Below are 14,786 nucleotides of genomic sequence, written 5' to 3'. Positions count from 1 at the left end.
AAGACTGCTGTTACAGTACAAAACTAGCAATAACGAGGAAAAGAGGACTACTGCAATCAGATGGGAAAGATCTTCCACCTGCACAGGTTGTTTAAACCTTTGGAAACACGGTGTTTAGTCACTGCTGCTCCCCCAAACCACAAAGCTGTTAAGTATTACTGATGCGTTGTGGGAAACAGCACATTCTTTTCTCGCCAAGACCTGTGCAAGGTGGATGAAGAGGGACAGTGATCCAAGGACTTCAAAACTGGAGCAGATCATGATAACCCTCCAGCCACCATCCTCACCCTCACTAGCATGTGCAGGCTGGTACAGGCTCCCATACCTGGCAGAGATGCTCTGCTTACCTAAGGCTTTGCTGCAGACCCCAGCTAGCGTAGGTGTTGGTCACCAGACCACACTTGGCTGGTACCGACTGGGGCAGGGAAGTGCTGTTACGTGGGGCAATTACCGCTTGCTCCCAAAACATCGATCTGTGCCAAGCCCCAAGGAGGGAACAAGCATCAGTCTGCTTAATGTCTCCCTCCCCACAAAAGCATCTTTGCAAACTGACTCTGGGGAGGAGCCATTCTGGACCAATAAAAAACTGTCCTCAGGAGAGGATTTCGTCCTCATTCACTTCTCTTACCTGGACTAGGGATTTCTTTACTCAGATAAGGCTGGAAAACCATCACTATGCAAAAGCTCTCAGTGCCATGAAACTGAGGAAAGGGCCAGCTTACCTTGCGTTGTCCCTCCCGTGTGATTTCAAGAAGTTCATATCACGATATCTGGACAGGAATGCTACTAGCTGGTCATTTGTCCTGCAACAGAAAGAACAAAAGATTCACAAATTACACTGCAAAAACTACTATGTCTAGAGTAATTTATATACTTATTGTTCTCATTCGGGGACCATCCACAGTCTCTTTGAAGGAGGCAGTTGCTGAAAAAATGTCCATCCTGCTGCTAAACTTCACTGCCTCCCCCTAATCAGGAAAGCGTACTTGGAAAGAAGCACAGCTTTATTACATCTTAACGAATTTCCTATCAACTTGTGGCAGATGTTTTAAGCATTGTAACAGAGATATACTAAGTAATATGCTCAGCACTTTTTAAGTCTGAAAATCCAGCTGTGAGATGACTGCATTGATAGTCCCATTTTACATGCTTTGCCAGACCTTTCCTAGGGAATTTGGTTAAGTATCTGTTGGCATTTTATTTGTTTTCATCCTTGTAATAGAGAACAGGCCATGGCTGGAATGCATAAAGCAAGAGAATTCGGATGTCAAAATGCCAATATAATTAATAGGAACAAAGGAACTTAGAAGGTTAATTCCAATTAGTATGACTGGCAATCTGACACCAGTATTTTCAAAATTTCAGCTGACATGTCCAAGAATGTATTTACGCTTGACAGCTTTTGTGGTCTGTTATTTCTTTAACAATGGAGCAAAAACGTTCTCTATTTATCTAGGTCAGCATATTTAGGAAAACTGAATAAATCATATTAAAAAGATATTCATCTCCCGAGTTGCATTCAAACCCACAACATCATAGATACAACACCCTTTAAGCAATGGTCTGTAATGGACTTGATGGCAGAAAACCTAAAGATAAAACAGCTGTCAATAGTACTGTATCTTGAAAACATTTCATTATTATAAGCCACAGAAAACCAAGTTAAGAGTCCTGTACAAAATTCGTTTAACTTCTGGGGTCAGGCTGCAACAACTTGGAAATGTTATCAGCCTAGTAAACTATCTTCATAATCTCATTGATTTTACCTGGACCAAATGAAATATCTGCCTATCAACCAGCCTGAACAACCAGGCTGTAGGAGCCTGAGACCCTCCTTCTATGCTCACTCATGTGAGCTGTAATACCTCCCAGGGTCAGACTCTGCATCTCAATTTGGCAACCTCAGAAAACTGCTTTCTGTAGAGTAAGCTGTGCAGATTTTCACATTTGCTGCTCCAGTGATTCTCCATCTTACTGGGATGAATAGGCATTTAGTGAATTTACTTAGCAATGCTTCCACATGAAATGGTTTCAATGGCTGACATCTTTGGGTGAGTTTCTAGGCAAAAGCTGGCATGCAAAGATGATCTTTAGAAATATAACCAAGTTTGGAAGTGCTTGAGCTTTAATTTCCTTACAGGATAAAAATCAAATTAACCAAAGTAACAATCCACACCACTCAATAAAACATCATCATTTCTAGACTGCTCACCAACCTGTATTTCGCTATTCAGCAGTGCTCTACCAAGTGTAATTGGACTTGGGGTTGCCATACTAACTTTTCGATACTTCTCACTTTTTAGATAATGCTTATAAATGCCCACATATTGTTTAGTTCTCAAAATAATTAGCAATTGACATTTTCCCACTTCTTGAAAACATTGGTGGCATCTTGGCCCAACTTTTAACATTTTTTTTAAAAAGAACTTATATAGAGTTTTACTCTTTGTCAATTAAGTATGCTTCTTTTCACGTGTTGACAACATGGAAATAAAACATCACATTTCCATTTGGTAAAACTTTCCAGTTATTTGACATTTAGATTTATGCGGTCAACCAATTCTGTGCTCAGCATGGGAGCACACTGAATTTCTATTAAGCTTTCATTCAAACTGCTTCTTCTGGCCCCAGTATCATGAGGATGCTGCACATCACCTCCAAATTATTCCACCACATGACATTAAAAAGAAAATCAAAGGTATTGAACATGCCATAGATGCTAATGCAGTTGCTAAAATCCTCCTCACCTTTCAGAAAGCTTTGCCTTCAGGGGTGTATTTCCTAAATGCCTCTGGCACAGATTGCTACCACACTTCTTCACGTACGGCTGCAGCAGAGTCTCTACACCATCGCAGTGCCTCTGGCACTCCTTCTGAGAAATACTACAGACATGGGCCTATTTTTTCTCTAAGTAAGGCAATGGAAAGCTGAGATTTTCAGCTGAAGACATCACTGGGAGCAACATCAACTCCACACTGCCAAATTAAATTCTGCTATAGCTCCACAAATTTCAGGGATAATTCACTGAGCATAAATCTGGCACAAAATCTTTCACTAACCATCACGGTATAACAGAAAGTAACGAGTGAAACATATTTCTAGTATTTCCTTCCCAAGAAGGAAATAAAAAAGTCACGGGGATAGGGAGAGTAGTTCACGCTACTGATTAAAACACACTAATATACATATTACATTCCTATCAGTTTCCCCAGTGTGCAACACAGCATGAATACAGATCGAGGAAAAAGCCTTTCCACAGTTGGTGCATGAGACTGGAGCTGATGGATGCATCCACACAGCTCCCACCTTTATTTCCTTTTGTTATTAAACTCACTCGGACGGTAAGGCACCAGGGAGAAGGATTAGTCAGCTGGTTACCTGTGCTGTTAGCAGGGAGCGAGGACGATGTAAGAATAGAGAGGCTGAGAGAAAATGTGCAGTTTTCAGGTGTGCAGCATGCAGAGAGAAATGGGAAACTAATCCTCCAGTGAACTCAAAGCGTGGAGAAAGCTTGTGCGTGTGGGAAGACTTCCATGAGAAGATGACAAGTGAAGAAGACTGATGGGCAAACAAAGCATTTTTGACTTCACTGATGTAGATTTGGTGTTAAGCAAGGGCAGGTCTGCTAGCTGGGACGGAGCGTCCATCTCCGCCAGAACTTTACTGAGGTCACCTCAAAAAGGTCCTGCTGCTTCCCTCATGCAGCAAGGGTGGATAGAGGTAGCAGGAGCCGTGCTCCATGTCTGCCTGCTGAGACGCCGCACAGCAAAACTCAGCCAAGCCTCCCACAGGGTCAGGCTCAGAGGACGGGCACTCGGCCGGGCAGGCGGGGGGGCTCTGGAGGCTGTGAGAGCAGCTCCAAGGCTGCCACTGACTCAACCCTCAGCGCTGCTCAACCTGGGGACGTGGCTGAGCCCCTGGACTGGGGCTCAGCCCGGGGTTAGGGTCAAGATTAGAGTTAGAGGTCTCAGGAAGAGAAAAGTGAGTCCTATAGCAAGAAGGGAACTTGGAAGATATTGCCAAAACAAAGCAAGGTCTGCTACCAATGTTTACTCATGAGGAACCCCTGGCCCGGGACTGAGGTGTCCCAGGGCACGACCAGGCTAACCAGGCACTCAGTAAGCACATATACGCGCTGAGCATTGCAATAATTTCAGAATATGGCATATACACCAGGGACCGAAATGGAAAACTGGAAAGAGAAACACTGACTTTCTGTTTGTATTGTCTGAACACGCTGGCAGGTCTGCCCAGGAAGCGGTATGAGTGTGTCCCTTGCACAACCATGGCTGAACACTGCGGAGAACAAAAGGCAGTGCTGGGCTTGCTGGTTTTAAGCAAACCCTCCAAGTCCTGGTGACTAAACTAAGCAAAGAGCAGAGATCCCCTTAGTTTACAGCTGTGAAAATAGATTAAGAAAGTCTTTGGAGAATCTGAGAAAAGGAAAACAAGCAATTGTTACTTTTGGAAGGTAGTGAAGGCTAATATAAATGTCCTTGATTCAGCAAGGTACTTTAACGCATGGGCGACTTGAAGGATGTAAGGAACAGCAGTCACTTCAATGGGACTATTCATATAGTCAAAAGTCACACAATTGCACAACAATTTGGCTAAGTTAGATCAAAAGTTCAGAAACTTTTGGCAGCACACAGGTACGGAAACAAGATAGTTTGATTCTGTGTAGGAATCAGATGAAGGAAAGAACAACTGCTCTGTTGGATTCTGGGTTTGGACTGCCGTTTTGGTATTGCATGGGCTGCCCCCTGCGTGGCGAGAGCCCGGTGCCCCTCTCCAGAGGGGTATTTCAGAGATGCTAGTGTTGGTCTGCCTGTCCCAGTGTAGACCCTGGGGCTTCCTCCCCACAGCCTGGACTGGGAACCTCGGGGCTGTCCAGGCACAGAGCAGGCTGCGGCTCCGCAGGCAGACAAGACCCTACTGATTAAAACAGGGAGCAGTGACAGCAAGAAAAACTTCCTGGGGACCACAGACTGCCGCAACCCAAGAAGCCACCGACTTAACTGAAACCCAGCCCAAACTCCAGAGCCCACCCACAACGATGCTGTGGCAGAGGCAGCGCTGCCAAAAATCTCTTTTGGTTTCTCTTCTGCTTCAGCAGCCGAGGTCACAGGTAGGAAGGTTCAGCTTGCCATCTGCTTCAAGTGAACTCACCAGTGAGGTCTTTAAAAAATGTCCTCATTTCAGGTAAATCCCTGGAGTGGGTTTATAAACTATTTCCTTTATCAAGGACCAGACTGTGCAATTTTGTTTCAAACTTCATGAAAAGTGCTAGGGGCTGCAGTGTATCTGCATACAAAGTATAGATCATCTCTCTGTCTCCTAGTCACTCCATTTCTGATCTATCAGAAAGGTAAGGCTAAATAAATGTTTTTAGACATCATGCCTAAACACCGTGTTTCCGCTCGGAAAGCAGCTCTCATACTGGAGAATTGTTTTGTTACTGGCTCAAGATTTGAGACAAAATCTAATGAAATCCATGGAAATCTCTCCTATGGTCTCGCTGAGCTTTAGACTTCTATAGGCAACTTCATTCTCTTCAGCCCTGCTTCATTAGCAGTGCCTAGGAAGGGATGGCTTTTACTGCACCAGCTCTTGCCAGGTCATTCTCAGCATTTCATTCACCAGGAATACCCCACATTGCCCCAACTTAAAAGTCTGTCATGAACTTATCCTGAATTACGTGCACAAGCATGGACTAGGGACAGCTGTTAAGCTGAACCCAGACTACATCCCATTTTAAATCATTATCTTCTGGCATTATTTTCTTTTCTTCTCTTTTCCTGTATGCCTGCTCTTAGATGCAAGCATCAGCACTGAGAAGTGGATTCTGCTACCCCTTCCAGGCAGCTGTAACTCACTTTAATCACAGAAGTGGTTACTTTTAAATTACAATGCTGGAATATGAAAAGCTAGAGCAAGACAATTAAAATGTGGCTTTAAAATTGTTTAGAACAGACCCGCTCAGTCCTGGTTCGACACTTCTCCAGAAGTGAAGGGCAAAGCCTGCTGGAAGCAACAATATCTTGGCCTCTTAGCAGTTTCTCTCCCCAAGCACTCACTGGAGTTGAATGTGATTTTTGCCTTTAGTGCTTGTGTCACTGTTGTAATCTTAATGTGTGGAAGAGTTTTTTTCTTATGCATTTTCTAATCTGACAAGTAAAAAAAATATTAGTACCTTTTTTATTGCTACATACATGAGGCAAAAGGAACTTTTTGTTACCCTGCCTACTGACACACAACAGGCAACAGCAGGATCAGAGCTTCTTCAGGTTGCCCAACTTTCCCCCAGCAAACCACCCTGCCACCATTAGTGCATAGTAGTTGTTAGCTGCAGTGACCAGCCATCAGCGAACCTGGGAGTCTTTGCAAATAAGCACACACCGGCACCTACAGCATTGCTGACAACGATTCTGCAGCCACAGCTCTGGGATTTTTTTCAGATGTTTACCACATTTTGCATAGAGAAAGGCTGTATTCCCTAGAAGAACAATACTGAAGTGCTGAACTGAAACAGCTGCACTGCAGTGACTGTGAGGACATTGTGCTGTGACACCTGGGCTCTGAGGGCAGCTCCTGAATTCAGGCAGCAGGTCTCACCAGACACTGACGCACACCTCCACGCTGGGCCATACGCTTGCTTTCGGTGCAATTTAAACAGTCTAGGTTAGTACAGAACAACATACCCACTTGTGAGGAGAGAGCACACTGAAAATGAGTAAAATTATTAATCACGATTAATTTAGCATTATCTAAAGGCAAGCCTGCTAGCCGCTGCACAAGACCCTATAGCTGCAACAAAGAGGGACGTGAGTGCAGGGAGGGGGGTAGCCCTTGCCGTGGTGAATGGTGAACAGTGGCGTCAGCAAACACAGCGGTAGTTCTACCACGGTATGGGGTGCTGGAGAGGTAGGCGACTATCATGAAAGCAGCTGAACAGACAAAAAAACAGAGTAACAAACATAAAGGGGAGTGTTCGGGAGAGTAGGGCAAGGAGGCTAATGCGGTTTGAAGCAGCCATGAAGGGCCTCTGAAGCAAGGATGATGAAGGCAAATGTATAGTCAGAAGAGATAAGTCAAAACTGTTACAAGTTCTCTCAGTGCCCAAAGCTTTGGTATTTCCACCCGTACCCGCCTGACTCCTCTCCACAGTTTCCTTTCCCAGGATCACTGTGACTGTGTGAGGGCACAGCCCTACAGAGCCCAGATATACGGCACCCCCAGCGGCTCTTTGCCAAGAAACTATTTCTAGAAGGTCCCTAGAGAAGAAAAAGACTTCAGAGAAGAAAACTGGAATTATGGGGCAAACTCATCTACTCAGACTTAAGCATGATATTACTCCACGGTTAAACATGCAGATGTGCACACAAGAGCCTGGAAGTGGAAGAGCTGAGTGCCTTCGATTTTGCTACCTTCTTCTCAATAAATTCTAATAATTATGATTAAGCTCATTGATTTCAATAAATGATTAATTTAATCTTACTTAACACATTATCGTAAAGTATTAGCACATGCCATCGCTGCCAAGACCACTGCGGCAGGAGAGTTCCTTCTCCAACTATTCCTAGCCTGAGGCTATCCCACCCTGCTGCCCTCTCCCACTTATGCACGAAGCGCATGCGTTCAGACCGGCTCACCCGCTCCTGCAGCTGCCAGCAGCCTTGCATCACTGCGAGGCGCAGAGGAGGTGGGGAGGAAGGAGGAAGAGTTATTGCAAATTCCCACGTACACCTGTATAGCGTCCAGTGCGCTCTGAAAGCTTCGCTCCCGCATCTGCTGGGGACGTGGCAGCACTTGGCCGTAAAGCTGGGTGGGATCTTCCTACTCCAGTAAGGGACCCTGATCCATACTGGCCCTTCCACCATGCCAGCTAGCACACGTGTGGGGGGGTGTGCATGGGTAACCTAACAAAAGGATACAACAGTGGAATGATTCAGCAGAAAAAAGCAAAAACCTACCAGACCTCTTCGTGAAGGAAATGCTTATAGCAGGATCATCAACCGCACAAATGCAGCACAACAATACAGAAAAACCTCTCACTGCAGGGTTCAGCTTTCGGACCCTGGATATGCAGCCTGACCCTCTCACTTACGCTCCCAACTCCGCCTCTCTCCCCGAAGGCAGTTTAGTGCAAGGGGAGGCTCAGAGGAGCCTGACCCTGGCTGTAGCAAGAAAAAAGAAGACTCTGCCACGTAAAAATGCAAAGAAAGGGGAAGGCTATATTTAGCCCTCACTATCTATCACAGAACAAATATTAGCATGGCAGGCATTTTTCAGAGAAGCCAATTCCCGTAACAGCAGTCATTCATAAAACATACCATAAAAATGAGAACGACAGATACGATTTCAGAGGCCAACTGCATGTGGAAAGCTCTAGGTGACTGTTAATACCTCTGCTTTTACAACAGTGTTGTCTTAAATGGTTTGTTTTGTCTTTCAAGTCAGGTTTAACAGAGGAACAAGATAATGGAAGAAAACTATTGCCTTAGCAGCTCAGCTCGCTCGAGTACTTGAGAGATTAGAGTTCTGCTCCAGCAACAGCGCTGTCGTCTGGGCTGGGAAGTCGCACCCATGTATTTCAAAGCATTAGCTTTCTGCATTTTGATGCTCCAGGCACTGATCAGTCATCACACGGGATGCAGCTACTCTCAGTGCAGCTCTGCCAGTGTTGTATGACTCTCAAGACATTTTATTAGCAATACAATAATCTTTGCTGTACTTTCAATTACTGCTTCCCATTCAACCATTGTCTGTTTCCTGTGGAAAAGAAAAGAACTAACATAGTCACAAAAGAGTGAAAGTCTTCTTTAAATGTCACACTGCTGAATAAACCTCTTTCTAGTGAGAGCACATAAATGCTTGGGTACAAAGGAGATCTACTGAGAGAAAAAGAATATACTCCATCGTTTGCTTCCTGAGCCACTCCACAACCTATTTTCTATAAATTCAAGGCTTCAGATAGCATTCATAAAATAAATAAATAAGCCCACTACTGACAGGCAGCAGCACACACTTAAATGAAAATCCTAAAGAGACCATATAAGAGAATTCCACCAAGGATTAATGAACAAATGTGATTAAAACTATCTACAGCTCTGGATGGCAGCCAAAACACTGCCAGGAGTATTTGATATGTAAATGCTTAAAACATTTGCTATGTGCACAGCCGTTGATGCAAGGCCTCTACAGAGAGTTTCTTCATCTAATTAGAGATATTGGTTTAGCAAACTTCAGAGTTTATAAAAACCCTCAACGTCTCATTATTCTTTTAAAATAGAATATTCATTTGTTTGGAATGTTTTCCAGCCATATCCCATGAAACCCTGAAATGCCTTTGGCTAATGAAAAACTCTAGCCCTGTATCAGCTAATAAACCCTACAGCTTTTATGATAATAAAATACTCACCATATGCACTCATTAAAACTTTCTGACTTGTTGCTTTTTACTTTCTTTAGCTATTTGCTAGGCATAAAGAAATCTACTCAATTTCCAATTATTTTATAGTGCAATTTCAACACAAGCATTTAAATTATCCAGAATCTTATCAAACACACCATACTATCGCGCAATCACTGTGTCTCTGATCTGGTAAAGCACTTAACAGCATCTGCTTAACTGTAGCACACTTGTAGCTCTTCTGAAACGATACGACTTTCACACTATATTCTCATAAATTACTTTATGGCTAAGGGTCTACATCTCTGTATGTTAGGAAGCAGCATGCGTAATGATTACACACAAAATTAAGAGCTGAGAGCTGTCCTTTAACTAATCTTAGACCTCTTAGGTGCACAGGTACACTTATTAAGGAGACTTTTCCAGGGAGGTCAATCCAGTTGTACCCCAGTTTGCCCATCTCTACCACAGACATATCACACAACTCACCGATGGTTTGAGATTTAACTCATTGATGCTTACAAAACATTTTAAAAAAATCCCTTCAGTCCCAGGAGTACCTCTGAACTGATTTTAGGAACTCATTTGTCTGTGACAATGACGTTTTCTGAGCATCTCTATTGCTGCGATAAAATGTGAAGAAATAAGAACGCTATCCCGTAATACCGTGTCATATGCAGCTCTTTTTTTCCCAATTTTAAAGCAACCTATGTATTTTACCATAAAATTATGAAATGCATTATTTGAAGTAGTTTTCCTTCATTACTCTTAATTTTATGCAATCGCTAAGCCTAGATTATATGTATACTATCAACAGTGAATGCACTGAAGAAACACTTGAATAACAAAAGCTTCTGAAGCTCCTTCCAAATATGCAACTGCACAGAACCTGGTACACATGAAAATAATCAAAGAAAATCAGTTACACGCAGGATGAATTATTCCCTAAATAACCTGGTGTTGATGCATTCAACTCTGAGGCATTTTGCTAGAAAGGAAGGAATTGTTTCACCCTGATTTGTGAAACAATTTTCTATTTATTTCTCTACTTAAGTTTATGAATGCTCAGCACATTACATCAGTATCTTTTTTTTTCATCTTGCTAGCCCAGAGCTTGAGTGCCTGACAGATAGCCTTTGCTAAAAATGCCTATAACTGCATATTTCCAACAAATATTTTTAAGTAAAGGCAGAGACGTGTGTCTAACTTAGATAGGAGCTAGAAAACTTGTTAAAGGTATGTATTGTAGTAAAGCAAAATTCCTTTCCCACTGCATTCACAAGATATGTCAGTTTAGTTGAACTGCAGGTATGGAAGAAAGCTCATTTTTATCAGTGCTGGCAAAAACTGTTTATCAAGCCTTGCTGGCATTCCCATTATTCGCATTTGGAAATTACAATAATGCAGACTGGTGAAGAGAAAATACAGCAATATGGGGTTTAGACACTTCAAATTATAGCCTGATCCAAAATGCTTAGCATTTTTGGATAAGTAACCCTAAGTTTTGATGCTTACTCAGCATTATCTCAGCTCCAAACATGAGTTGGCTCTCCTAAACAAAGGTGCCAATCTTGAGTAAGCAGATTTCATTCTGGCATTGGTGCATTTCATGTTCACAAGCAGAAGTTTCTGTTCATAGGCATAAAAAAAAAGAGAATTAAGTTGTGAAAGCTATTTAAGAGAGAGAGCTGCCATGTTTGCCTGCTCCCCACTTCAGTCTCTAGTCTGCCTGGAGTAAAGCAATTTGTCCAGCCGTATTTTAGTCTGTTTATCTTGGCTCTGACACATTTATAGTTTGTTTCCAGCCTTTTTTGGCTTTTGATCCCACCAACACAAATGTCCAAATTGAAAAAAATTGCCTAACATACAACCTTCTGTTTTAATTTTTGTTCTCTGGTAGACTCAACAGTTAAATATTATCACCCCTGCTGTGGTTAACAGGCATGTAAGGGATAAGCCATGTATGTGTTTTGGGTCTCTCTTGCCTTTGCAGATAGGATGCAGCATCCTCCAGCGGTAGAGTGGAAGGTGCTGGCTCTGGCCCAAGGGGGGGCCCATGGAGGGGCACAGCTGCCGCTCCAGAGCCGGGCCAGGATCCTTGGCAGTAACGCTGCAGCTCAGCTCAATTCTGCTCTCCCCTGAGCAGCACAATCAATTACTTGTTCTCGTCCATATTTACTCTCCACGCCACATGGCAGACTTTCAGAAGACAAGCCAACAACAGTCATTGCTCTGGTCCAAAATTAATTCTTCCCAAATTAACGGTACAAAGGGATGAGAAGTATCAGTGCAAGCAGGGGCAGGTGAGCTTGCACACATTGTGAAGAACATCATGGATAACTTGTCACGCGCAGCCAGATGGGTTCAGACAAAGTACGATGAGGCCAATGTTCCTACCCACTTTAGCTGACCTTCCACTAATAGCTGCCATTAACACTTTAGTCAGCAATTTTCCAAGGTAGCTGTGGTTAGAATAAATGGAAAGAATTGTGATTTTCATGATAAAACTGCACCAGTCAGGTGGCTGACATCAATGAGTCCAAGTCTGAATGTTTTTAACCTTTTTCTATTAAGACTGTATGAAGTGATTGAGTGCAGAGTGCAAAGCTAATGGACACATGCTAAGCTAATGAACACACGCTATCTGCTGAAAATTCAGTGCAGAAAGGCTATTTTAATATTACACTGTCAAAGGTCTATCATATTTTACATTTCTATCTATAATGAAGTTGAGTGTTGATGTAAATGATCATTTTGGTAGACAATGAGCAGGAAGCAGCAGTGTACCTGAACAGGTTAGCTACACAGCTTTAAGCCACGTTGCTATTTACATTAAGATGCATGTTTAAAGAGGATTCATGCCCAGAATGTCTAAATTTAATGATGTTATTTACTTAATTTTAACCCCACAAGGAAAAAAAACCCCAACATCTTGGGTGTTATTTTCTCTCCTTTCAGCGTATTCCTACTTAACAACTTTTATGACAATAAGGGTTTTCTCCCACCAGAAAAAATAACTTGTGGAATGACAGAAACATTGGTAAATGCACTTTCTGCCCATTATTCTACCAGGTACATGTTGGAAGAAAGCAGTATATAAATTAACCATTATTTTGTTCCTTAAAATACTAACATTCTTAGTACTCTCGACAGTGACGCAAGTTCCCTTTTTCAATTCCTTTAATCAATGAAAAAATATTTTTTTCTATCTTCTTTCCAGCTGATAAAGCCCTGTGCAAAAGACTGCATTTCATTCTGTTTTCATATCCGTAATGCTCCAAAATCAGTGCAGTGCACTCAGTTTACGCTCGCGTAAGCCAGACCATAAACCTGGCTCTGTGTTCTTGGAATGGGCTATGGGAAATTGTAACAAAAGTTTTGTGGTGTTTCCCAGTTTAGAGGCTAGACTGATCAGGCCGTGAAGATATGTTGTTAGCACGTTAATAGACAAAAATTAGCACTGTCTTCCTATCACTCTGAGATCTGCTCTGTTTTTCCTTGCTTATGCATTTCATAGTACGTAATTCTCCATAAGAAGAGTTCCTGAGCAACCTTTTTTTTCCATAAGGCCCATTCATTAATGTGTCAGACTGGCAGAAAATGTAATTGCTGTCAGTTACTACATGACTTCTAACAGCTGCTGAAATGTATTTGCCAAATAACTTACTTTTCACAAGTTGCCTTTACCTATTATTACAATAACAAGCTATTCCATTACTAATCAACTGCATCAATACAGAAATCAATATAGAAAACTACCACATTTAACAAGCTAACACTCGAACTCTTGATGGACCAAAACATGAGCCATTCTCCTGTCGATGCTAGGGTACCATTTGTAAGGATGCAGCACTACAAAGAGTTAAGACAGACATGGCTATCCTATCTCAAAAAAGAACCTGAGCCCACTTAATATATTTGCTGAAAAGCATCTAAAAAAACCCAAACAGTAGTGAAATACTTGCCTAACCAGCTGCTAATACCCAAGGTTATTTAATTATTAAAACTAAACATGATAGATTTTTAGGTTTATCAAAGCACTGGGATTTTATTTAGTACAGAACGATGCTCCCTGCTTTCCATTTTTTCAGTGTTTGTCTGCCATTGCATATTCATGTAGAACCTCATCTGCCTACACGATACATCCCATTTTGACAAAAACAATAATCACTGATTAAATAAGCGAGTGAGCTGCAGAAATGATCAAGTCCATCACTCAAATTAGTGCGACTTTCGTAAAAAGAAAAAAACCTAGATATTGGGCTGAATGGGATCTTTGTTTGTTTATACCGTGTATATTTTACATGGCATATTTTATATTCAGCATTTTTTCAGCATCTCTAAAATTAAATTACCAAGAGTTTTGTGTAAAAGAGAAGAAATTAAAATTAAATATGGCCATAGATTTAAAGCAACCGCTCACTTCATCTGATTTATACATTCCCGCATCCATCTGAAATTTTATTTGTACAAGTCAGTAAGAAAAATGACTTGCTCATTAGGTTGAGTAATTATAATAAAAAATGCTCACTTTCTTCCAAGAAAGTGGGAAGAAAGAGACCTTGAGAATGTTTTATGTGAAGTAAACTCAGTAACAAGCAGTATTAACACTGCTGCCTTCTCCACGCTGCTCATCATTGCAGAGCTTTGCCTGCAAAACCTGGAGTCTGTCAGTCTGGGGGTGAGATCCTGCTGTCCTGCCAGTGGACACCCTCCAGCACCTGTGAAGAAATGCAGCTGTGTGCACAGCACTCCCCTCCTGAGACATCTCACCCTGGGGCTAGGATCCTCGTTTTCACATGCAGAAGGGTAACGTGTACAGGTATCAGGCTAGGCCAGGCTGCGTGCTGGGGATGGATCTACCCAGCAGATCCACCTCAGATTTAAAGTCCATCATTGTGGGCTGTGTGTTCCTCAATCAGCTGCAACAGTCTTGCAGCCTAAGACTCATGAGAAATCTTTGCTTTTCTGGATACGGTCGCTAAGGTGCCACTTTTCCAGCTTAAATGTTAAATTTTGGTCATTTCTCAGTTTCTGAAACATAACTTGCTCTTGCTCTGATTGTGTGCTCCCCATGGGCCAGGATTCACCCCATTGCTCCACGCTCACCCATTTGTCATACCAGGAAACGAGAGCCATTCAATCATATCTTCCCCACGTCACTTTCAAAATCAGCACACGCCTGGCAAAACACCAAAGAGCAGTTCACCGCAGGACTTGAGGGAAAACGTTCCTCCCCGCACACTCGGCTCACCGCTGAAGCCACCCCCCCACAGCCCCTCTTTGCAGGGCCACCTCCCAGCTCCGCGCAGGGGAAAGCATGGCAGGCGCGCTCCCTAATGCAAAGGTCCAGCGTCTTCTGCAGAGCACACCA

At 42.6% G+C, this 14,786-nt stretch overlaps 1 protein-coding gene across 1 annotated transcript in view; it reads right to left on the bottom strand.

Moving 5' to 3' along the window:
- The window catches only part of XYLT1 (xylosyltransferase I), a 107,023-nt gene that overhangs the window by 35,782 nt on the left and 56,455 nt on the right, over nt 1–14,786 (bottom strand). The window contains exon 5 of the mRNA XM_010570560.1: nt 723–803. Coding sequence (XP_010568862.1) covers nt 723–803 — 81 coding nt within the window. The remainder of the gene's footprint in view (nt 1–722; nt 804–14,786) is intronic.

The sequence above is a fragment of the Haliaeetus leucocephalus genome, unplaced genomic scaffold (assembly GCF_000737465.1).
Source record: "Haliaeetus leucocephalus isolate CR32 unplaced genomic scaffold, Haliaeetus_leucocephalus-4.0 Scaffold295, whole genome shotgun sequence".
NCBI lineage: Eukaryota > Metazoa > Chordata > Aves > Accipitriformes > Accipitridae > Haliaeetus > Haliaeetus leucocephalus.
The sequence above is the reverse complement of the archived record's forward strand: the minus strand, read 5'-3'. Positions and strand labels throughout refer to the sequence as shown.